We start from the raw sequence: 24039 nt of genomic DNA, 5'->3' as shown, positions 1-24039 counted from the left end.
TGCAGAAACTCTGCATAAAAGGAGCAATAATTTAGCAGGAAAAACACCCAAACCGGCCGGTGGTCAAAGTTTGGGACACACACACACACACACACACACACACACACACACACACACACACACACACACACACACACATACATACAGTGCTTGAAGTGCATTGACAAATCATTATGACATTTGAGATTTCTACAGTGAAAAACAAAACTTGCAGATATTGCTGGTACAGCAACAATCCTCCATTCTCTTGACAGCTTCAGTCCCCTCTCTGTCTGGCCAGCAAGTGACGGGATGCCGCTACATGTTTTGCAGCCCCGTTTTTTATCTTTAAAAACGAGCCAGCTGTTCGTGGAGCAAAAACACATCATGAAGGTCCCTTCACCAACAGTCAGGCCATCCATGTGTTTTGTTACTAACGTTATTGTTGAAGTTGGTGTCATTGACTAAGGTAACGCTAAGGTTGGTAGCTGCGGACTCCTCATTGACGCTAGCTGTTCCGCTCACATAACGTTGGTTTGAAGCGCATGAATCGCACCTGATGTTTCTGGTTGGACTTGCACCTCTGTCGACGTGTCTGGCTCCGGCACACGCATTCTTTTAGTACCTATCTGAGGCTAGGCTAACATAACAACTTACAAACTCGACATACTTCTTTTTAGTTTCTAGGATTTCAGCAGTGAAAAAAATCGGTTACGGTCAGGCCGTAGGCAACAGACAGCTTTTTCGAACTAGTGTCCGTGGAGAAGCGAACTTCTGATAGGGTGGGCCGACTGCTTGCCTCTACGTGATTCGTCAAGATCTGAGGTAAGTCACGTAGTGCCCTCTGGGTAGTGTAGTTTATGTAACGTTAGGGTCATTACCGATCTCTCTTACACTGACACTTTCTCTGTCAGTGGTAGAGTACCGCCTACATGCGAGAAATAGCGGTACGCAAGAAAAAGTGCAGGTACGCTTAAGAGTAAAATGTAGAAGTGCCGTATCGGCCCACTTCGTCTACTGCACACACACACACACACACACACACACACACACATTTTCTATAAACCTGGTTATAATACTTTCTCCATCCATGTTCAGTTATTTTTTTATTATCATTGTCTCCTGTTGTCCTTTGACCAGTAAAAGGCGTAAAAAGGTGAATCCTAATGGCGGAGGCAGTAACGGCGGGGGTAACGGGCACGGTCACGGCTCCAGCAGAGGCTGCGGAGGCTTAGGCCCAGGTAGCGCATTGTGGTTGAGACCGATCCATAACCTTCTGCAGCACCATCAGCACCAGCACTGCCGCCTCAGCAACGGGGGCCAGCACACCATCAGCGTAACACCGGCCGAACACACTGACGGTGAAGGAGGGGATGAGCTGGAGATGAAGTCCCTTCCTGTCCGGAGAGAAAGTACAAATGGAAATGGTGGCAGCGGCGGCCCGTCCACTGTTACCCAGGGCATGGGGGCATTGCTCGGGCGTCTGAATGGCGGGATGAACTATCCAACGATTCTGCCGTCGTTTGTGTGCAGCTACAGCAGTAAGACACCGCCCCCCCACTCCCAGCAGCGCGGGCACAGTCCAGAGCAGCACCCACCAAACCACCCAGCATCTGAACACACAGAGACACTGAACAAGCTCTACCAGCTCATGGGACAGCACAGTAAGAGGGCACACACAAAAATACAATACTATACACTCCGTAGACTGTAGAAAAAACAATGAATGTAGAATCGGTTCCATCACCTGTAGGTTTATTGAGGGACCTTTTCTAAGTTTGGAGTTTTTGAGTTTAGTGGTTTGCATCATCTATTTCCTAGATCAAAAATTGCAACTAGGTTAGGGAGTGGAGCCTGAGTAAGCTTCTGGTAGCGGCAGCCATTTTGACTGAGTGTAACAACCTGAGTCACATCATAACATCACACCAATCAGACAAATATGCCATCAAACATACCCCCTTTTTAAAGCTTTATAAGCCTGTTATTTTTTCATAATGGAATACTACTTTCATATTTCTTTTATTTTTCCTGTTTTTTTTTGTTCTTCTTAAAGGTATTTCATTATTTTGTGGTAATGTCTGAAGTTCTACCATGGACTCTGTAACATTTCTTGTGGGAAAAATGCCTTGGTTACCTTGTTTCAAGCCATTCTAGCGTGGTATAGAAAGCCTACAGGAAGACTCAGCTCAATTTCTGCCAGTTCTCACTAATATTCAACAAGCTAAGCTGCTTGAATCTGATTGTCTAACAGCTAGCCAATGAGAGCCTGGCTGTCAGCATCCTTTACCCAGCCCAACTGGGCGAGCTAATAAATAGTAATGAGCTCAGGCAATATGATGTCAGACTGACCAGCTTTTGTAATTGGCCTGATTTCTCTGCTTATTTCTTTTCAGTGGCTAGAGCTGACAAAGGAGGTGGCAGTTCATTTTCACATTCACAACATAACAAACACATATGGACCTAACATATTTCAAAAAATGCAAGTAAACATGGTTTTGTATGGCAGGGCACCTTTAAACTTCTATTTTTAATGATTCATTCACTGTCCTTCAATTCCCCTTCTCAATCTGTAGTTGATGCAAATACCCAGGTTTGACCTGAGGTAGCCTCTGGCTACGGTTTGTGTGCATGAGTCTCAAGCAGCACTTAGAGAGTCCTGACAGGTAATCCATGTCTCAAGTGCTGCAGTCATCAGTGCAGAGAGGTGGATAAAGGGGAGGATTGAGGGAATCAGCATGGTATGTGGCGAGCGGGGGAACGTAAGCAGCGCATATTAACACAGACAAAAACACAGGTATACAATGTTATTTGAAAAATGTGGAAGTTGAAAGAAGTAGAGGCATACAGTATGACCTATTCACATTTAGAAGGAAAAGCAAGGAGGGGAAGACAGAGGAAAATAAATTAGATCAGTTGAGATAAAAGAGGGGAGGGAGAGGGGAGAAAACGGAGGGTTAGCTGGGGAGCGGCATGAGGCGGATAGAGAACAGGACAGAGCACAGAGTGGAGACAGCATCAAACTGTGTTGGTTGCACAGGAAACTGAAAAAGCAGCAGAAGTATGATAGATTGTCTGTTCTGTCCTAATGAAGTGAGACTGCTAACAAGCTCACATTTACACACTGCTGGCTGCCGACACTCCAGACATAATTAAGCGCACATGAATTAGTTGCTTACTGTAGCGAAGAGTTACTGTGTGACACATGATTAAAGAAAACACACACCACGAGCGTGTTCAAAGTGTTAAATGTTGAATACACCTCTCATCTGCACACAGTCAATAGGATTCCATTGGAGAGTGAAAGTATCACTACTAATGTGGGATGTAATGGTTTGCAGTTGACTGAAAGCTAAAATCTAAATAAGTCAATATTTTCCCGTGACTGCTTTCAGCGTTGTCACACGTCTCAATCTTTGCTAAACCTTGCATTTTAATGGGATTAGAGTTTGAATGCTTTTTTTGGGGGGGTGAATAGTCCCTTTTTACTGTTCTCAGGAATATTATTTTTTTAAACCTGGGACTCTCAAATGTAATTATAGATTTAACGTAATCTAATCCAACCTTATGTCATATAAGGTAATGTGAGGTTGGGGGGTGAATTTAAACAAGCTTTTTGCCAGACAAATATTTAGTCCCTTGAAGGCATTTGCTATAAGAATTTGTAAGAATACAAACGATATGTCAAGAGTTGGAGTCAAAATAAGTCGCTAAATAGACATGGCAAAAAAAATTGTATTTGTATCAGGTACTCAAGAGACGATAAAATACAAAGAAACATGATGACAACTCTCACAAGCCTTTTTTTTATAGCTTGAGGTATTAGATAGTGTTGTAAACAACATAGTGTCCTACTGTTGAAGCCGTATTTGAAGAGCTGATGTTTCCAGAAGTCATGTTTAGCTCCGTTGCAGTTCCTTCAAACTGGTTTTAACAAGATTTACTCAGAGAACAGAGGGCGAGGGGAGTCATCCAGGGTCTCGTACAATACTGTGGGCGAGCTTGCAGGGCTCGCTGGAAACCAGCTTGTTTTTGCCCTGGACTAAAATAGGATATCCCTTCAGCACTGCATGCAAAATGGCATGTATATTAAATTCTTATAGTTTTATCATTAAACCATAATGTCTTTTACTGTCTTTGTCTCTCTCTTGTCCTATTGTTCTCTTTTTTAAAAGCATACAGTTCTGTCTCTCTTTGATACAAAACACAACTTTTTAACAAAGGGAGAAATTTGTTAAAGTGCCCATATTATACTCTTTTTCAGCATCATATTTGAGCTGTTTGGGTCTCCCAGAATAGGTTTACATGCTTTGATGTTCAAAAAACTATATAAAATATTATGTTTCTCATACTGCCCATTGCTGCAGCGTCAGTGTCTGAAATACTCTGTCTGAGCTCTTGGCCCACCTTCCTGAAAAGCCAGTCAGTCTTCTCTGATTGGTCAGTTGGCCAACTCTGTTGTGATTGGTCCACTTAATTCAAACAATCCACTGGCGGGCTGTGCTTGCTCAGGCAACACCTATGGGCAGCATATATGAAAAACTGGGCCTGCTTTCTCAATCAATGACAAATTCAAACAGGAATTTGGGCGAGCCGTTTTCATGCAGTGAACAATTTGGACTGAAATGTGTTTTTTTGTACTTACATAATGCATCTATTGCATACACAAAAAAACTATGATACACGCTAAAAGAAAAAAAGCATAATAGGGGCTCTTTAATTGATTAAAATCTAAACTAAATACACACACCTAGGGGTATCATTTTGTTAAGTTTCTCTTAATATTGTGTTCTGACTGTCAAGCGACCATTATTGAAATGAGAGAAGGGAGAAGTTGATAACAATGTTGATACACTCATCTGAGTCACCTTCAGTTACTCAGCAGTCACAACAATGAGCTTAATGAGCAGCAGGGAATGCTTTTCCCTGGGTTTCACCTCTCAGGCTACTTTCTTACTGCAGCTTGTCGGAGGAGCTTGTTGACTTCAGGCTTAGCTCTTTTTCTGTAAAGCTAAAGCGACCACAGCAGCACACAAGGACAGCCAAGGAAAACCCCCTTTGCAGCGTCTGACCGTCTCCACCCATCCCCCCCCCCTCTACAGGTCGCCAGAGGCTGCTGTACCAGCTGGCAGGCGTGGTGCCCAGCCCTCTGCTCTTGGAGCTGCTAAGCTGCCCTATGTGTGCCCGCAGCCTGGAGACCCTAGAGCTGGAACTGGGAGACCTGGAGGGAGGCAGGGGAGAGGCTGACGGACTGCACAACTTCCCCCAGGTCAGGCCGTGCTAATGAACAGTGAGGATGAAGGTTGTGAAAGTGGTTATTTGGCATTAATGACGGTGCTGATGACGGCCAAATAAAAGTTCCCAATGGGTGAATGTGTTTAAAAAATCAGGCAATATATTATTTTTGAATTTTGAATTGCATTTGAAAAAATAAAACTACAATAATTACTAAATAAAAGAGTTATTGTATCCAAAACCCTCCAGTGAGCATTTTTAAATGACTCCCCTATCTTCGCTCTAGGGGGGAGATCTGAGAGGCGGGCGAGGTCGGAGCAGACGGCGAGGGGTCGTGGAGTACAAAAATGGAGTGGTTCGGGCCTGGGTAGGATTCAGGGAAAAACTGAAGAGGATTGTAGAAAGCAAATACTTCAACCGAGGGATCATGATTGCTATCCTCGTCAATACTCTCAGCATGGGGATAGAGTACCATGAGCAGGTAAGAATTCATGCAATGTAGGGAGAATGAAAGCCGTGGACAGTTCACATCATTGACTATGTTAACATGCATATAATATTCCGTTTTTTGCCCTTAATCAGAAAAAGACAATATTCCGACTGAGCTGTTTACATGGCTAATCAAAGTGAATATTCCACTACTGTTCCCGTTTTCATGTAGCCGTGCAAAATAAGATTTTTTCAGAGTTTATCAGCGGTGGCGGACTTGATGGACCATGCGAACACAGCATCCCTCTTTCATTCCTTCAACCAGCTTCTTGGAAAGGTCGGCGTAGCAATTTGCGCACATATCCTAAAACCTTGATATCCAAGTCTTTGATAGTGTAAAAGTAAAAGTAGCTGTTTTTATCGGGTATATATTATCATATTCGGAATAATAGTGGAATATTGGTGTGCATGTAAACGTACTCATTAGTTCAAAACTACTGACTTTTATAGAGAAACAAGTAGTTTGGTGAGAACTGTTGGCTGTCAGACACAGCATTTGTGTGTGAAACTGGCATTTGGCTGTCTGAGAGTATAACGAGAGGAAATGAGAGTATGGGGGGGAGACGGGGGTGGACTGGGGTGGACAGGGATGAGGGAATGAAGGAAGAGAGGGGAGGAGTGGAGGAGCAGTACCCACTGTCTCTCTCTTTTTCACACGCAAATACACACTCTTTCACACACACTCCAGGATTATGTCTCTAGTTTACCCTGTGTGGCCAAAATCTGGGAAGTATCGGCTTAGTGATACAGCTCCTCCTTCCCTCGCTCCACTGTCACACACTCAGACACTCTGTGTTGACACATTCATCTACAGAGTTTTTACACCGTCTATTATATATGCATACATATACACACACAGCCTTTAAGTTTCCCAGAAGGACAGCAAATGGATAAAAAACCCAAAGAGAAGATTGTGGTGCATGCACACGGTCTATTCCATCCTTTCCCCTCTCTGTCTCTCCTTTTCTCCCTCTCCTCTAATTCCCTCTCCGGGGGATGTGTGTGTGTTTCTATCTTTGCGGTATAAACATAAGAAGCGACTGGGAGAGTCATGGCCTTATTGGGCCAATAACACACACACACACACACACACACACACACACACACACACACACACACACACACACACACACACACACACACACACACACACACACAGAGACTGAAGTGTTATGTAAGAGTTCCTACTTCCCTCAGTACTCCTCATCCCCCTCATGTGACACCTAGCCAGACTTTATAAACTATTAGTGTGTGTGTGTGTATACAACAATACAATACATTGTCTGGTATCTCAAATCAGACAAATTCGGGTGCATATCTCTGTTGTGCTTTTGTCCCTCCTATTCTTAAGAGCAAGGTCATATGCAGAGTTGTATGCAAACACTCTAAATGTGTTCTGCCGGCACTGACACAATATTTCATTCATTGATCACTGGTCTGTCAAACATAATGATGGTAGTGAAGAGCAATGTCTAAAGCAAATAGTTCAGAATGCTCATTTTGGATGATAGTAACATACTGTAATATGGTTAAGCGCATCTTATTATTTCTCGAAACTACTCAGTTACAAAGGATCATGACAATCTAGGACTGCTACTATAAACCAAAGTGCATTATGGTGTAACGCTGACAACTCAAGGGCACTTTGATTAGATTTACTAATGGAGGGAGAAGAGTGTTTCTTTTCATTCTCCCCACCCACATTTTTCTCGCTGGCCGCAGGACTTGAAAAAACCTGCTTCTCTAACCCTTAAAGGAACACGCCGACTTATTGGGACTTTAGCTTATTCACCGTAACCCCCAGAGTTAGACAAGTCCATACACACACTTCTCATCTCCGTGCGTGTTGTGACTCTGTCTGACACCCCCAGCGCTAGCTTAGCCTAGCACAGATCCTGGAGGTAACCGGTTCCAACTAGCTTACTGCTCTGAATAAGTGACAAAATAACACCAACATGTTCCTATTTACATGTTGTGACTTGTATAGTCACAGGGTGTACAAATAACAAGGTCACTATGCTTTTACTATCTAGTAATTCTTGACTCTATTACTCCAACTCTGAGCGAACTCCAGGCGAACTCTCTGCTCCTCACCACGGGGCTTCTCAGGTGCTGCTAGCAAATCACTCCGCCCAAGTAGCAGAAGTAGCAGTGCTTCGCCTTTCTGAGAATATAGTTCCTAGTTTATATACGGTCAGTGTAACACTTATCAGTTAAATTTTCTAAGCACAAACGGACATTTTGAAAAACAGAAAAATGGGTTCAAATATCCAATTTTTGCATATGGACCAAAATGAAAAACTGATACTATATACTGATAGACTTTGGGGTCAGAGGTGCTTGCAACTGATGGTTTCGAGTGGGGGGCGCGGGGCGTAGCTCGGCGGAACAAGGGAGAGAATACCATTGCAGGATTGAATAATTGGAGCCCAGACGCAATTTTGTAATTTTTTTAATTTCTGATCTTCTGAATAAAAACCGAAAATTGGAAAAACATGTTAAAGATCAATTTTTTTAATTTGTCAAGGCGGAAAAAAATGAAAAATTTGATAATGGAACCAATTTTTCTGTTTTTCCAAAATTTAACTGATAAGCATTACACTGACCGTATACGGTTAGAAGACGGCTGTGTCTCATGTGACCTTGTTATTTGTACACGCTGTGACTATACAAATCACAACATGTAAATAGGAACATGTTGGTGTTATTTTGTCACTTATTGGGAGCAGTAGGCTAGTTGGAACCGGTTACCTCCAGGATCTGTGCTAGGCTAAGCTAGTGCTGGGGACGTCAGACAGAGTTACAACACGCACGGAGATGAGAAGTGTGTGTATGGACTTGTCTAAGTCTAGGGGTTACGGTGAATAAGCTAAAGTCCCAATACATTTTTGCACAGGCTTTTCTGCTTGGGTTTTCAAGTCTTACAACTGTCCCAATTAACTCAATAGCTCATCAGCCCCAAATAGTAATGTTATAAAAAGAAATGCTGTGTGCTTTAAATTACATAACCCTGTACTGCACCCAACCTTCCCTGGCCCAGGCTACACCCTTCCACTAAGTTTTAATCAAAATTGGGCCAGTAGTTCTTCCGTAATTCTGCTGACAGACAGACAGACACGCAGGCAGGCAGGCAGGCATGCAGGCAGACAGACAGACAGACCGAGCCAAACACAACCTCCTTGGCAGAGGTACTAAAGTGTACTTATAGCATTAAAAGTAAACCTCACAGGAGGTTTTTGTGTGTGTGTGTTTAAGTTGGAGTGAGGTCATGGGAGATGTGCTGTGTAGTATGGCGCCCTCTGTCTGTGATCATGAATTTCAGTTGTACTTCAGCAGAAACAGTGGTTTGAATTAGTTTTTTTTTATCAGAATGTATATATATATATATATATATATATATATATATATATATATATATATATTAGTATTTAGTATTGTATATTTAGTATTGGAAGTTTTTGATTATGCTACCTGAAGGAATCATCATACATATCATATTAAAGGTATACTGTGCAGTGCTTTCCTCAAAAACAATGTATAGAATAATACAAAAGTAATCCCTCTCAATCAACACTAATGACCAACTGGAAGTGTCTGGTGGTGTCAGTATCTGCAGAGCCCCCGACCTCTGTTGCATTTTCTCACTTCTTTTATATTTTAGTTAGTGCGGGACGTTTGCGGGCATCAGTAAATATCCTTTGGGGCCCACGTGGGTGTGTAACCCCCAGCCAATCTCATTTCCAACTGCTGCTTTGCACCTCACAGTACTCACTACATATTCTACCTTTAAATAATAAATATGGATAATCTTATTCTTATCTTAATTTTATTTTAGAATATATTAATTGAATAATCAGAATTTTCACATAATTGACTTGTATGTTTGTGAAAGGGAAATTGTCATTTAGCTCCTTGACTCCAGCTTATTCATATAAGCTGGAATCAACGTATTCATATGCATAACGTGTTTTATAATTTCCATAATAACAATAGACACAAAGCCAACACTGGATGTTTCTGCAGGGCACTGATAGCGAAGAATGAAGGTTAACCCCTATCTGCCGTATTAGCAGGACTTCTGGGATTTTATATATTCATCTTGTAACTGTGTTTATTAGTCCAGAATATGGTCTGCCTGATTTTATACACCCTGGGTCGGGACTCAAAATGGGCTTGTTGTTCCCCGCATAAAAAGAATCACAATTAGTTTTAATGAGCCTCCCGTGCGTGACATGAAAATAAAATATATGGATCACAAGCTAGGGGCTTCAGAAACTGTGAGGTATGGTTTAGAGTGATTTAATTGTCTGCGCATCATAATTAGTAATTGTTTGTGAATGTCAGGACTGCACAAAGCTTGTCAGCATTAAATCCTAAATCAAGCTCAGGAATGTTAAAGCGTTTATCACACGAGATCATCACAATGGTAACTTATTGTAACTTTAGTTTTGGATATCTGTTCAACCGAATTTGTTACCATTTAAAGGTCCAGTGTGTGGGAATTTCTCCCATCTAGCGCTGAGATCATATATCGCAATCAACTCTCTCGCGCCACGCAGTTCAAAGTACGTATTACAGCTACGGTAGCCTTCACGCTTCAAAAAGCCGGTCTCTTGTTCTTTTCAGTATCCTTTTTTCTTTTTTTTGGACGAAAAAGAAGAAGACTCCTGTTGAAACACACTATAGGAACTTAGGTGTACCACAATGAGATGTCTAAAATAGAAATACTCAGTATAGGAAGGAAGGATGTTTAAATGTGAATGAAATACAGCCCAAGTCACAACTTTTAATCCAAACAGGCTCATCTAGGACACCGATGCAGCTCGAGTAAAACGTTTCCATAAAGAAAAGTTGAGCGTGTGGCCCCATGATGCGTTTAGCAGAGCACAACATTGCTGTTTTCCATAAAAGACGTGACTACATGGTTTATGAGAGGGCCTCAGTTATATCTTGCTGGATCACTGACCGTACTGTGAGGTAAGTGGAGTACGGCAGTGATGGATTGGTGCTGTTGGTCCCATTGGATTGATTAGGTTTGACTACAGCACTGAACTTGATTTATAATGTCTCAGCTCAGGGCACTAAGACCAAACGGGTTTTACAGCCCAGGGATAGTAGAGTGAAGATATTACATAACTCTTTCTTGCTTGCTTTCTCTTTCTTTCTTTTTTTTCTTTTTATTTCTTGCTTTCTTTCTTTCCCCCCCATCTCTCTTGTCCCCATCCCACTTTTCTTTTCTCTTGCTTTGTCTCCCTCTTCTCTCCCTGCAGCCGGAGGAATTGACTGATGTGTTAGAGATCAGTAACATCGTTTTCACCAGCATGTTCGTCCTGGAGATGGGCTTCATGCTGCTGGCTTTTGGCTTGTTAGGATACATCAGGAACCCATACAACATATTCGACAGCATCATTGTGATCATCAGGTAATAATTTATCTTAATCAGAATAATATATAATATATGCCATCATCATAATTCAATGCGAAAACAAAATGCAAAGACACTAAAACCAATCAGTGTAGATTTCACAAATTAGACAACTGAGCTCAGATTCAGAGCCACCCCCCATTCTCCAGCTTGTCAGTCATTGGGTTTCAAGTGTCAGGTTTACTGCCGCAGCATCCATCTTTACAATAGCTACGATTGACACACTCGTGATGGATCACACAGGAGCAGCTTTGTTTACTGCTACAGCGGATTCTTGATCCTGTCTGTGTCTAACATTTAGTTTGATAGAGTTCATATTGGATCAGGGGACCTTTTGATATATGTTGTTAGCAGGTTTGGAAGGGTTACTTTAATGTAATGTGTTAAAAAATGTAGTCAGTAACCTAATCCAAGTATCACAATATTAAAGTAACTTGTTTACTTTCCGTTACTTTTGGATTACCTCAATACCAAATATGCAAATATAGACAAGAGAAAAGAAAGCTTAATAAGATGACTCTTATTTAATGTTAATCCACACCTGTGTATTCTGTAAAACAACACAACATGTTACCTTAGAAAAGTAAATGGGGAAACCAAGATTCTTAGCATCAAAAATGTGTCCTCTTATCAGTATATTTTGAAAGAAAAAAATACTTTGCATTAGGCCTGCACGATTCAGGGAAAAATTTGAATCACGATTTTTTAGCTTAGAATTGATATCCCGATTCCCTGCCACGATTTTTTTCTCACAAACTGTAATGTTCATTGCACACATGAACCATGACAAAACAAAACAAATTGGCAGTACCAAACTGATTTCTTTTGCCCCCTATAGCACATTGTGCATCACCACAAGCCTGTAAACATAGAGGCTTCAATGGATAAAGAAAATAAAATCTACTCTGTTGAGTTGCCTTTTAGCGAAGGGCTTTTATTGTGAAAGGTAAAAACCGAAGGGCTGAAGCTGTAATGTATGCTGCTGTTGAAATTGTGGGAGTCAATAAAGAGTTTGTTGTTGTGGTTCAGACTATGGAGCCTCTGTATTATTATTTTATCAACTTCATAAATATAGGCACAACTCGTAACCCTCGACTACAGTAGTATGTTGTTCTTCATTTTTAAATATATTTTTAAAAATTCTGCTAATAATGTATTGGTAATGTGATTACGTCTTTTCTTTTTGTTACTTCAAGGGAATAGAGTAACCTTGTTTTTATTATATTTACGTTGCATGTAGTCCGTTGGGTTGGGTTGCTTCAGGTAATGAAGGAGAATTACCTTCATAATTAGGTTATTGTAACATTGTAATTTTCCAAAATGTATGCTTACTTACATGGTTAATTTAGACAGCAGTGACCAAATAGGATCTCCAACTTTAAAGTTTTCCAGTTGTGTTTTAATACAAATTTGGTTTGTGGTTCTCAGTGTGTGGGAGATAATTGGTCAAGCAGACGGTGGGCTGTCAGTACTGCGAACATTTCGTCTGCTGCGGGTTCTGAAGTTGGTTCGCTTCCTTCCTGCCCTGAGGAGACAACTGGTAGTGCTGATGAAGACCATGGACAACGTCGCCACGTTCTGCATGCTGCTGATGCTTTTCATCTTCACTTTTAGGTATGCACACATGCAACACGCGCACACAAACCCATCTTCCGAATCTGTTATACACACAAAATGATCACCACATTTTCTTATCTTCTACAGTATTCTGGGAATGCATCTGTTTGGCTGTAAATTCAGTCTTGAGACGGAGAACGGAGACACCATCCCCGACCGAAAGAACTTTGACTCTCTGCTCTGGGCTATTGTCACTGTATTCCAAGTTAGTTTTCAATTTTCACTTTGCTTCTGTTCTTTAGGGTTTGCTGGCTCTAATCCAGAGACTCTTGTTTGCTCAGTTTTTTTTTTCTAAGTCATAATTTATTTGCCAAAATTGCACTGATACTAAGTGATTTAAAGATTGAGCTGAGTAAAAGATTTACTCAGCTGAGTAAAAGATTTACTCAGCTATTCGCATGTATTATTATTACAAATTGCTTGATTCACTTCTGGTCTGCAATTCAACTACTTTGTGTCTTCATAATTATTACTATTACACACAAAATGGGCCGTTAGAGCTAAATTAGGCTGCCAGTCATGTAGGCATCGCCTGTATCGTCATCGTTTTTGTTTTAAGATCATTTTTTTGAGGTTTTCCGCCTTTAATCGATAGGACAGCTAGGTGAGAAAGGGGAGAGAGAGGGGGAAGACATGCAGGAAATCGTCACAGGTCGGACTCGAAGCCTGGACCTCTGCGTCGAGGCTTAAGCCTCTCCTCTCAGTATATGTGCGCCTGCTCTACCCACTGAGCCGACCCGGCCACGTCGCCTGTAAAATGTCTCTGCAACTAGACAGATATGTAACTGGTTTCCCTTCAAAAAGAGAGCTCAGACGTGTTCCTTACTGGCTCAGAGTGAACCCACTGATGTAAGTGGAAATGTATGACAGTAGGTAAAAATGTCAGCTGTAGCACCACATCCTTCGTACAGTGTAGTTGTAAGAGATAAATTGGGCAGTGTGTTTGTGTGTGTATATATTTTTATCCCAACACGTGTACTCCTTGGCCATCCCAAATCAAAATGTCAAACTAAGCCTAGAGTTTTTTTTGTGTGTGTGTGTGTGTTTGTGTGTGTGTGTGTGTGTGTGCTTGCCAAATTCAACTGCCAAGATCTGCTCATTAGTCAAATGCTGTGAAATGAAAAAATTCTGCTAATGCACACCCTCTTTCACTCTCATTTCGTGCTCTCCCTGTGTGGAGATATTGTTCAATTGCTCCAGATAGATGTTGTCCTCTTTTCTATACTGGATGCGTCAGCGGAAAGGTGGAACACAAAATGCAGTGGACTGTCTTACTTTGGTCTGTGTGTGTGTGTGTGTGTGTGTGTGTGTGTGTGTGTGTGTGTGTGTGTGTGTGTGTGTGTGTGTGTGTGTGAGAGAGTACAATGCTGAAAAAGCATTTTATCCAACTGGCTGTCATATGAAGGCGATCCCTATATACTTACTATAGTTCTCTTGGAAAGTAGCTACAGTACGCACACACACACACACACACACACACACACACACACATACGTGCATATGTACATGCACACATTTGCACAGACAGTGCACTGAATTGCTTTCCTTCCACAGCATTTAAGGAGTGGGCAGAGACGGAGCTAGCTTTCATGCAGCATCATGAACAGCGCCCTAGTTTTAAATGCTTTCATCACTCACATTGATTTAAACACGGGCTCGAGCAAACTCGCCCACGTACACTCTGTGGCAATCCCATGTGCATGACGTTGAAGCATTGTGGCATGATGGTAATAAAAGTAGCTCAGTACTGAATTTTATAAAGCATATAAAACCCACGAGGGCTGTATAGGCTAATATTGCTCTATATATGTCCCTTTCTATCTCTTTCTTATCCATGTCTTTTGTTTCTGGTTACTATTTTTCTCATATTTTTATTTGAAAATCTCTAAAGCTGACTTCATTCATTCTATAGATTCTTACTCAGGAGGACTGGAATGTGGTGTTATATAACGGCATGGCCTCCACCTCTCCATGGGCGGCTCTCTACTTTGTTGCTCTCATGACATTCGGCAACTATGTGCTCTTCAATTTACTTGTGGCCATCTTGGTTGAGGGCTTCCAGGCTGAGGTGAGAATAGTACAATATTTAATTCTGTGTCATTTAACCCTTGTGTTGTCCTCGGGTCAAATTTGACCTGTTTTTAAAGTTTTTTGTGTCAGTAAAATGGGTTTCTTACAATCAAATTGCCCCCAAAATAACTTGCATGGATGTATGTTGTATGGGTTCCATACAATGATCTCCGCAGGTAAAATTAATCATTACTTCCATTGAATTTTGGTTGTTTAATTCAACTTTATAGCATTTGAAAAATAAAATGTTTAAATGGTTTAAACCAGTCTGTGAAATAAAGAGTTATATTATAATTATAATAATTATAATTATAATTAAAAGGATTTAAAATGATTCACTCAACATTCTCTGGTCTTAACTATTAGTCAAAATAATTCATATCTGCTTTTATCAAACAAAAAAATTGGTAAAAAGTCATTTATATTAGGTTACTTGACCATGATTAAAATTACGTCCGAAAAGCGCCAAAAAAAGTTCATTTTTCAATTTTGTCCCCGGAAGGAAAACACGTTTCGATGGTTAATTTAATGAAACACTTATTTTTCAATGTACAAATGTAAAGTTCTGAATGCAAAGAATATACAGAAGACTTCTTACAATTATGGCGCTAATGTCAGGGGAACAGAGTAAAGATGAATGTCTGATTCTTAACAAGCATCTCTCGTCCAACAACTGTGTGAATGCTGTATGAGGGCCTTCTCTTTGCTGTTAATTAACTCCCGATGGAGCTATCTGAGGGCCGCAGGTCCGGACTCTCAATTAACACACTGTGGGTTAACCCTAACCCTAACAAACTCGCTGATCGTTTCAGATAATTTATTCTTCCTCATCCAACACTGTCATCATGTTGCGCCCCAGGGGCACAGTAAACATTCTGCTATGTGCTTATTTGCATGGATGTGTGCGTGTGTGTGTTGTAGGGCGATGCTAATCGGTCGGAGTCAGATGATGAGAAGAAATCTGACAACTTTGAAGAGGACGAGAAGGTAGAACAGCTCCGAGACACTGGTAGGTTTAAGTGACGGAGAATGACGGAAAAAGGCTCAAATTGGGCTATTTTTTCTTGTTTCATGACCGACTGATTACTAACTGTATGAATAAATGATGATGGTGATTATAAGGACTTTATTTCTCCACAGAGCTAAAAATGTACTCTCTGATGATGACAGCCAACGGCCATGTTGACCCTCGCGGCTCGATGGCTCCTCCGATAATAATGCGCACGGCAGCCACACCCATGCCCACTCCTAAAAGCTCTCTGGGACCTGAGTCGGTCCTTGGAGAGGAGCTCATGTTCAGAGAGGGGGTGCCTCAGTACGGCGAGGTTGGACTGGGGTTTTCCGAGGCAGGAAGTGGTCATGCAGAGTCTCGCCGTGGAAGCTCCACCTCCATGGACCCTTTAGCCTATGACCAGCATTCTCTGGTGAGTTATATCAAACACTCAGCATTCAGTCATTTATAAATGGAGGTGCCATAAACAATACATGTGTTAGGGGAATGTTAACTTTTATTCCCTAGAGGAGAGGATCAAGGCACATTACATATTAGATACCACGCTCCTGCATAGTCTGACTGAAAAAAAGGTTCAAAGAAATGGCAACAAGAACGATGAAAATACAAAGCCTGGATATAACCCACTTACTTTGCAGAAGCCAAGGCAAGGAGCATACAGGCATATGAGACAAAGATAATTCAATCAGACCCAATGGTCCTAAATGGAGGACCACAAAGGGCCTTAAGGACCAATGACTCAAGTCCCATGAGGTAACACTGGAGTTATCCACAAGCTCTTAATATTTCAATCTACGGGTAACCCAGGATTCAATCACATCCACTACCATGGGGGACGTCTTAATTACCTAAATTCGCCTCAGGGGACTGAGAAGGAGCACATCTCACGTAGTCCTCTTTTTATACGAGGAATGTATTACATTTTATTCATTGATATTATATTATCTGACATAATTTTAAATCTTGACATCGCTACACAGCGAAGGCGGACTGTGCAGGTACCACATACGTATGCCGCCAATGGCTCCAAAGGTTGCAGGTTCACCAAACTGCATTTTTCATACCTCCGGTCTGTATAACTGCACATAGCAAGGCACTGTAACGCAGGTAGACAGTTATTTATTCCGCAAGGATATCATGGACGCCTTAAATTAAATCTGGAAACATAGGGGGCCAATAATCACTCCTTGTTAGCTCATGGGGATAGAAAAATCCTAATAAACATATTCAATAACCCTTCAATAACATGGGCATACAATTTGATCATGTTGCCAATTACTGTAGCTACTAAACGGTAAGAGACAAAATTAAGAAAAATGCAGCAATCCATCACAGAAATTCTTGCCTATACCTTTTCTACTTTTAATTTCTCACTGGACGGCGTGGAACCCCTGTGTTAAAAAAAACTCAAGAGTGAAAGTCTTTGTCTCGGATTCTAAGAGACTGACAAAACATTTGACTGCAGAATAGACTGAGAATCCTAACACAAATTCAAACTGAAGCTGCACTTGAAATATCTTTACATAACTTTCTGCAAGCCGGTTATTTCCCCCTAATGGCCAGGTAGCACTTTTGAAACTACTGTAGCTCTTGCTCAGACAGACACACTTTCATAGCCACACACACTACGCTTACCCCTATTTCCTGTCCCTCCAGAGCCTCTCAAGTCCCGGCCGGCGCTCCCCTCTTCCTCCTCGCTCATGGGGAAGCCGTCGCTCCAGCTGGAACAGTCTGGGAAGAGCGCCGAGCCTCAAAAGGCGAGACACCAGCGGGGAGAGGGAGAGCCTGTTGTCTGGGGAGGGAGGAGAGGAGGAAGATGGTGGACAGGACAAGGGGGAAGCAGGGGGAAATAACAGACTACGGCCAGAATCCTTGGAGCTGCTGCCGGCGTCCACTCTTTGCCCTTCCATAATAGCGGAGTACAGCGACTGTAATGGGAGGACCGTGACCTATGACCCCAATGTGCACTCCGAACCCAAAGATGACTCCTCGCCTGAAGATGACATGGATGATGACGTAAGTTATCATGAATCATGGCTTTCAAAATAACATTTTGATCTACAGCGAGGTCTTTGAGCAGATTTTAAAGGTCTCCAGCACGATATTGTCCTGGTGGATTGTTTTACAATCACACACACACAGGCTTGAGCAATCATTTTTAAATTGTTATACGCCTTGTGACAAGTTTGCTCAGCAGTCACATCTCTGTGGTTTTGCTCTCTTATGTAAATTCTTAATCTCTTAATCTGCCCTCTCCGTCTTTCCCCACTCAGTTCTTCTTTGTCTTCTTTGCCCTTTGTCTCTCTCTTACTTTGAGATACTATAATGTGTGTTGTTGTGTTAACACTGCAAGCCCTGGAGGAATGCTAATTGTCATGCTGTAATTGATTTGCTTGGCCAGTAATTGTTTTCTCAGTGGGTATAAAATCACAGTGTCAGTGTGTTTGTACGTGTGTGTGTGTCTGTGTGTGCGTGTCTGTCTGTCTGTGTGTGTGTGTCCGTTTGTGTCTGTTATCTGTGTGTGTGTGTGTGTGTGTGTGTGTGTGTGTGTGTGTGTGTGAGAAGGGTGTACTGCCCAATGGTGTTGGATGACCTCTGTCGCGACATTGTTGATGGTTTTGTTGGCTCCAAATTGAGATTATAAAGCCATGAAATCCACTGAAACAAAAGGCCTCTCCCTGGGCACACTGAAAATGGGATGCTAAAAACAGATCCTCCACCATGTGTGTTTGCATGTGTGTCAGTGTGTGCACGTGACGTGCCAGCTGAGACGTGTGTATGCATGTGGAGCTCTCCGTGTGTCTATGTCAGGGATTATGGATTTCAGCTCCAAGAATATCAGAGCAGCAGGTTCTTTTCATCCAGTTTACACACACACACACACACACACACACACACACACACAGACGGACACACCCAGATGCACACACTCTCATACCAGCAGCAGTCTGCCAAATAAGCTGAGAGGTTTGACTTTGGGCTGTTTTTAATTAGAATCCTAAAGTACAGAAGCTGTGCACTCAAGCTTTCCTCTATTTGTTTTATTAGAAAGTTTAATGAGTTTCTATTGTGGTTGTGGACTAGCTAAGTTGGGAGTTATGGTCCAGTTATCTACATATCTACTTATGCAAGAAAACACTTGTTTATTGTGCACCCATAAATTTAAACGTGGAAGGGCCAACATCAGCAACTCTGTGGAAACTCAAATTAACCTATGCAGTTTTGAATGCTTTTTTATGGTGCAATTGTTTATTGGGCAAGGAACTAATTCCTTTAGTGCAGCTATTGATGCTGTCAAACAAACTCTGTTCTTTAAGTTATGCAACATGCATTTAAATAATATTCAAAAAATTGTATTTTTCTTGTGTTTTGTTCACCATATCTATTCAATTCAATTCAATTCAATTTTATTTATAGTATCAAATCATAACAAAAGTTATCTCGAGACACTTTACAGATAGAGTAGGTCTAGACCACACTCTATAAATTCCAAAACCCCAACAATTACAGTAATTCCCTCAAGAGCAAGCATTAGCAGTGGCTATTGCGACAGTGGCAAGAAAAAACTCCCTTTTAGGAAGAAACCTCGGCAGACCCAGACTCTTGGTAGGCGGTGTCTGACGGGGCCGGTTGGGGGCGTGATGAACAGTGGTGATAACAGTCACATTAGAAGTCACAATGACTTCGAAGGTTATCGTGGAAGTTCATGTCGTAGCAGGACACATCGTGTCATACTGAGTAGTGCAGTCTCCTATACCGGATCCTGACTACTCTGTGCATAGGAACATCACAGCAGGGCGTTGCGGGATGTAACGTGGCGCTGCAGAGCACGGGTGGGTGCGGCGGGTGCAGCAGGACGCAGCAGGATGCAGCCGGGAATTGCAGAGAATCGCAGAGCATAGCTCTGCGAAGAAGAAACATAAGGACTCCGGGGAGTAAACTCCCCAGAGCTAGATTAGTAACAAGCATTTCTGGGACAGGATGCATACAAAAGTAACAAGTAGAGATGAGAGAGCAGCTCAGTGTGTCTTAGGGAGGAACAGCCTCCCCGGCAGTCTAGATGTGTAATAGCATAACTTAAGAGAGGCAGGTTAAAGAGAGGTGCCTGGTCGGGCTAGAACTCTCCCCAACCGGATCGGGCTGTACTGGCCTGCCTCCCTCTACTCTCGCTAGATTATTAATTATACAGTATATAAAACTGATGACTACGAGGAGAAGCAGTGGGCCGGGTTAGGTGGACGCTGCAACTCCTCACTCCTTAACTATAAGCTTTATCAAAGAGGAGAGTTTTCAGTTTACTCTTAAATATGGTGACGGTGTCTGCTCCTCGAACCCCGACTGGGAGCTGGTTCCACAATACTGGAGCCTGATAGCTGAAGGCTCTGGCCCCCAGTCTACTTCCAGAGACTCTAGGAACCATAAGTAGCCCCGCATTCTGGGAGCGCAGTGCTCTAGTGGGACAATAAGGTACTATGAGCTCTTCTAAGTATGATGGTGCTTGACCATTTAGAGCTTTGTAAGTCAGGAGGAGGATTTTAAATTCAATCCTAGATTTAACTGGAAGCCAATGCAGAGAAGCTAATACAGGAGAAATATGATCTCTTCTCTTAGTTCTCGTCAGAACACGTGCTGCAGCATTCTGGATCAGCTGGAGAGTCTTAAGGGACTTATTTGGGCAACCTGACAATAAGGAATTGCAGTAATCTAGTCTAGAAGTAACGAATGCATGGACTAGTTTTTCAGCATCGTTTTGAGACAGGATATTTCTAATTTTGGCAATGTTACGAAGATGGAAAAAGGCTATTCTTGAGGTTTGTTTTAAGTGGGCGTTGAAGGATATATCCTGATCAAAAATAACTCCTAGATTTCTGACAGCAGTGCTGGAGGCCAGGGTAATACCATCCAGAGTAACTATATCTTTCGAAAACGAAGTTCGGCGGTGCGTTGGTCCTATCACAATAACTTCAGTTTTGTCTGAGTTTAACATCAGGAAATTGTGGGTCATCCAGGATTTTATATCCTCAATACACGTTTGAAGTCTTGCTAACTGACCACTTTCATCTGGCTTAATTGACAGATATAAATGGGTATCGTCTGCGTAACAGTGATAGTTAATTGTCTATGTGATCAGTAGAGGTTCCTCTAAAGGGAAACACACTTACCCCACAGCCAAGTGTTTTCATACTGTGTGCGTAATATCCTAGCAGTACTTCACCAAGTTTTTAGGGTTACATACAAAATACTATCATTATTTTGCTGTCATTTTTCTCATTTGGAGCAACTGTTTTCACTGTTGAGGCTGGAGGTTTGAATTTGAATTGAAATTTGCATACTGAATTTAGATTATAACTTCTAGTTCAGCTCAGGCAGCCACCCACCTGTGGAGAGGATTAAAGGTGCATTTCCCCTTTAGTAATGCTGCTACCACTCCCATAGCCTCATATCTCACCATTCTACATTATCGATATAAATGGGAGTTAAGTACAATTGCCTGAAAACTGAAAACATTTTGTAAACAATTTTGAGTATTGTATATTTTTTTAGAATCAGGATTACCGTCCTGTGTATGGCCATGACAGGTCAGCATGAATATGACGATAATGATTGTTGTATTGCTTTGGTATTGATGGTGTAATAGAAGTAATCATTTCAGAATTGACAATGTCATGTAATGATGAATTGCAAAGAAAGTGTTAATTGTTGCCATCGGTAATGTTGACGTCTGACCTCTTACCTCTACAGAGTTCTTTCTGGCACTGGATCAAAAAAGAGCTCCGTAACATGAAGCCTCGCTGGTGCATAGAGCATGAAGACTGGACGCTGTATTTGTTCTCTCCAGAGAGCATGTGAGTCTCTCTCTCTCACACACACACACACACACACACACACACACACACACACACACACACAAATGCAAATCATCAATCTGTATGCTTCTAGTTTCTCTTGTACTGCTTTCTCACTGCTAATTGTTTGGTCAATAGCTTTAACCGACCATAGACTTTGTGTAGATGAATCTGTGCGTGTGTGTCTGTGTGTTTAGATTACGTGGGTGGTGCCAAAGTGTGATCTCTCACAAATTGTTCGACCATGTAGTTCTGGTTTTCATCTTCCTCAACTGCATCACCATTGCTCTGGAAAGACCTGAGATACAGCTTCATAGCAAGGTAGGACACACGCTCACACACACACACACATACACATACACACACACACACACACACACACACACACACACACACACACACACACACACAAACACACACACACATTTCCTGTAGCGTCTAAGTGCTTTTCAGTCATGCAACTTTTTACACTGTCTGTGAGAGTTATGTACAGGTAAATATGATACAGCAAACATATGTTCTGTCTATTTTGCAGAGATATGTATAGAAACTCTTCACTGATTTCTGCAGGTTACCGTACAACGTGCTGAAATGTGCAACATGATCCCATAGAAACTTCCTTTGCATTAACCTGACTGGAGGCTTTTGGGGCTGATTAACTACAGGCGACAAACAGTAGACCCGCGCAACATCAAGGCTAAAAACTACCCACAATACATTACTCTATTAAGGAAACAGGCTTAATAAAGAACAGCTGTTGTGAAAACAAAATGTTGAGACCTCAACATTGTCTTTATTCTCGTTACGTCTTCATTTTAATGTCGCTCTCTTCTTTAGGAGCGAGTGTTTCTGAGTGTGTCCAACTACGTTTTCACTGTGATTTTCCTGGCAGAGATGGCCATTAAGGTAAGATTTATTTCCGTTGTTTGTGGTATGTGCTAAGTACATGTTTTAACATTTTGACAATTCTGCATCAATTGACTTTCTAATTTAATTCTTAAAGAGATAATAATAATTCCAAAATGGTTTCTCCAGGTTGTAGCTCTCGGTTTCTGCTTTGGAAAGCAGACTTACCTCCAGTCCAGCTGGAACGTTCTGGATGGTTTTTTGGTGTTTGTGTCTCTGGTCGACATTCTGGTCTCTCTGGCCTACACTAGCGGAAACAGGATCCTGGGCATCCTCCGAGTCCTACGTCTCCTACGAACACTACGCCCACTGAGGTACCCAGTGTATTTGTGTGTGTGTGCTTGTGTGTGTATATGAAGGTGTTGGTATGTGTGGAAATGTCTGTATGTAAGCCCCATGCAAACAGGAAACATCCCACCCTATTTCATATTTCTATCACTTAGATTTATGTCTGTAGGTTCTGGACTATATGTGCTGGTACTAACGAACATCTTTATGTCTCTCTTCTTGTGTTCCAGGGTGATCAGCCGAGCCCCGGGATTGAAGCTGGTTGTGGAGACGCTCATCACCTCTCTCAGACCCATTGGGAACATTGTCCTTATCTGCTGCGCCTTCTTCATTGTCTTTGGCATCTTGGGCGTGCAGGTAGTATGCAGTCACACACAGTAACACACACACACACACACACAACTGGTGCTTGCCTCAAACAAGTCACAATTTCCCAAAGCTAGGGAGAGGTCCAATGCACAGGCTGCACTTATGATACTGCTTTGTCATTTGCTTTTTCTAAGCTCGAGGAAAAAAACCTTTTACCGCTTGTATTGTAAATGTTAGTCTCGTTGAGCAGCTGCAAATGTGAGTGTGGCTTGAGGGGGGAATTGTAAGTGTCTTTGAATATCCAATGGGCAATTTTTTTCCCTTAAGAGTGTGAGTTTTTGAAAGAATGACAATTAGGTTAAGTGTGAAAAGGGACAACATGACCCCCCCAGGCCAGCTTTTAGCCAAGTCCTCTGATAAGAATTTGCTCTATAAAATGTCCTTTTATTGCTGGTATTAATAGTTGGATGTTTAAAAAGCCGTAAACTCCAGTGCAATTGAGATAATGTGTAAATGGCAGCCAAATAGCCCAGCAGACCTCTGTCTCTCTATCTCACTCGCTAGCTGTTCAAAGGGAAGTTCTACCACTGTGAAGGTCCGGACACGAAAAACATCACCAACAAGTCTGACTGTCTGCAGGCCAACTACCGCTGGATACGAAGGAAGTACAACTTTGACAACCTGGTTCAGGTACGGATTAATGGACTGAGGGTGAGAAAGGGAGAGGGAGGGGAAGGGAGGGAGGTTGGGAAGAAGAAAATGTTTAGTGTTCAGGCCAATGTGATCTACAAAAAACAATGAACTAACTAAAAACTACTGATAAAATATAGCATTTATTATTGCAAACTGCAGTGCAACAGGACACA

At 41.9% G+C, this 24039-nt stretch overlaps 1 protein-coding gene across 1 annotated transcript in view; it reads left to right on the top strand.

Annotated features, from left to right (window-relative positions):
* cacna1ha (calcium channel, voltage-dependent, T type, alpha 1H subunit a) overlaps positions 1-24039 on the top strand; it is a 126011-nt gene that overhangs the window by 81676 nt on the left and 20296 nt on the right. Inside the window, exons 10-25 of the mRNA XM_028599135.1 lie at positions 1120-1643; positions 5079-5245; positions 5498-5692; positions 10971-11122; positions 12554-12739; positions 12830-12947; positions 14655-14810; positions 15734-15821; positions 15953-16236; positions 17481-17840; positions 21567-21670; positions 21868-21991; positions 22508-22576; positions 22706-22890; positions 23095-23221; positions 23738-23863. Of these exons, the coding sequence (XP_028454936.1) occupies positions 1120-1643; positions 5079-5245; positions 5498-5692; positions 10971-11122; positions 12554-12739; positions 12830-12947; positions 14655-14810; positions 15734-15821; positions 15953-16236; positions 17481-17840; positions 21567-21670; positions 21868-21991; positions 22508-22576; positions 22706-22890; positions 23095-23221; positions 23738-23863 (2965 nt within the window). The remainder of the gene's footprint in view (positions 1-1119; positions 1644-5078; positions 5246-5497; positions 5693-10970; positions 11123-12553; positions 12740-12829; positions 12948-14654; positions 14811-15733; positions 15822-15952; positions 16237-17480; positions 17841-21566; positions 21671-21867; positions 21992-22507; positions 22577-22705; positions 22891-23094; positions 23222-23737; positions 23864-24039) is intronic.

This window comes from Perca flavescens, chromosome 15, assembly GCF_004354835.1.
Source record: "Perca flavescens isolate YP-PL-M2 chromosome 15, PFLA_1.0, whole genome shotgun sequence".
Taxonomy (NCBI): Eukaryota; Metazoa; Chordata; class Actinopteri; order Perciformes; family Percidae; genus Perca; species Perca flavescens.
Note: the sequence above shows the minus strand (reverse complement) of the source record. Positions and strands in the feature narration are given on the sequence as shown.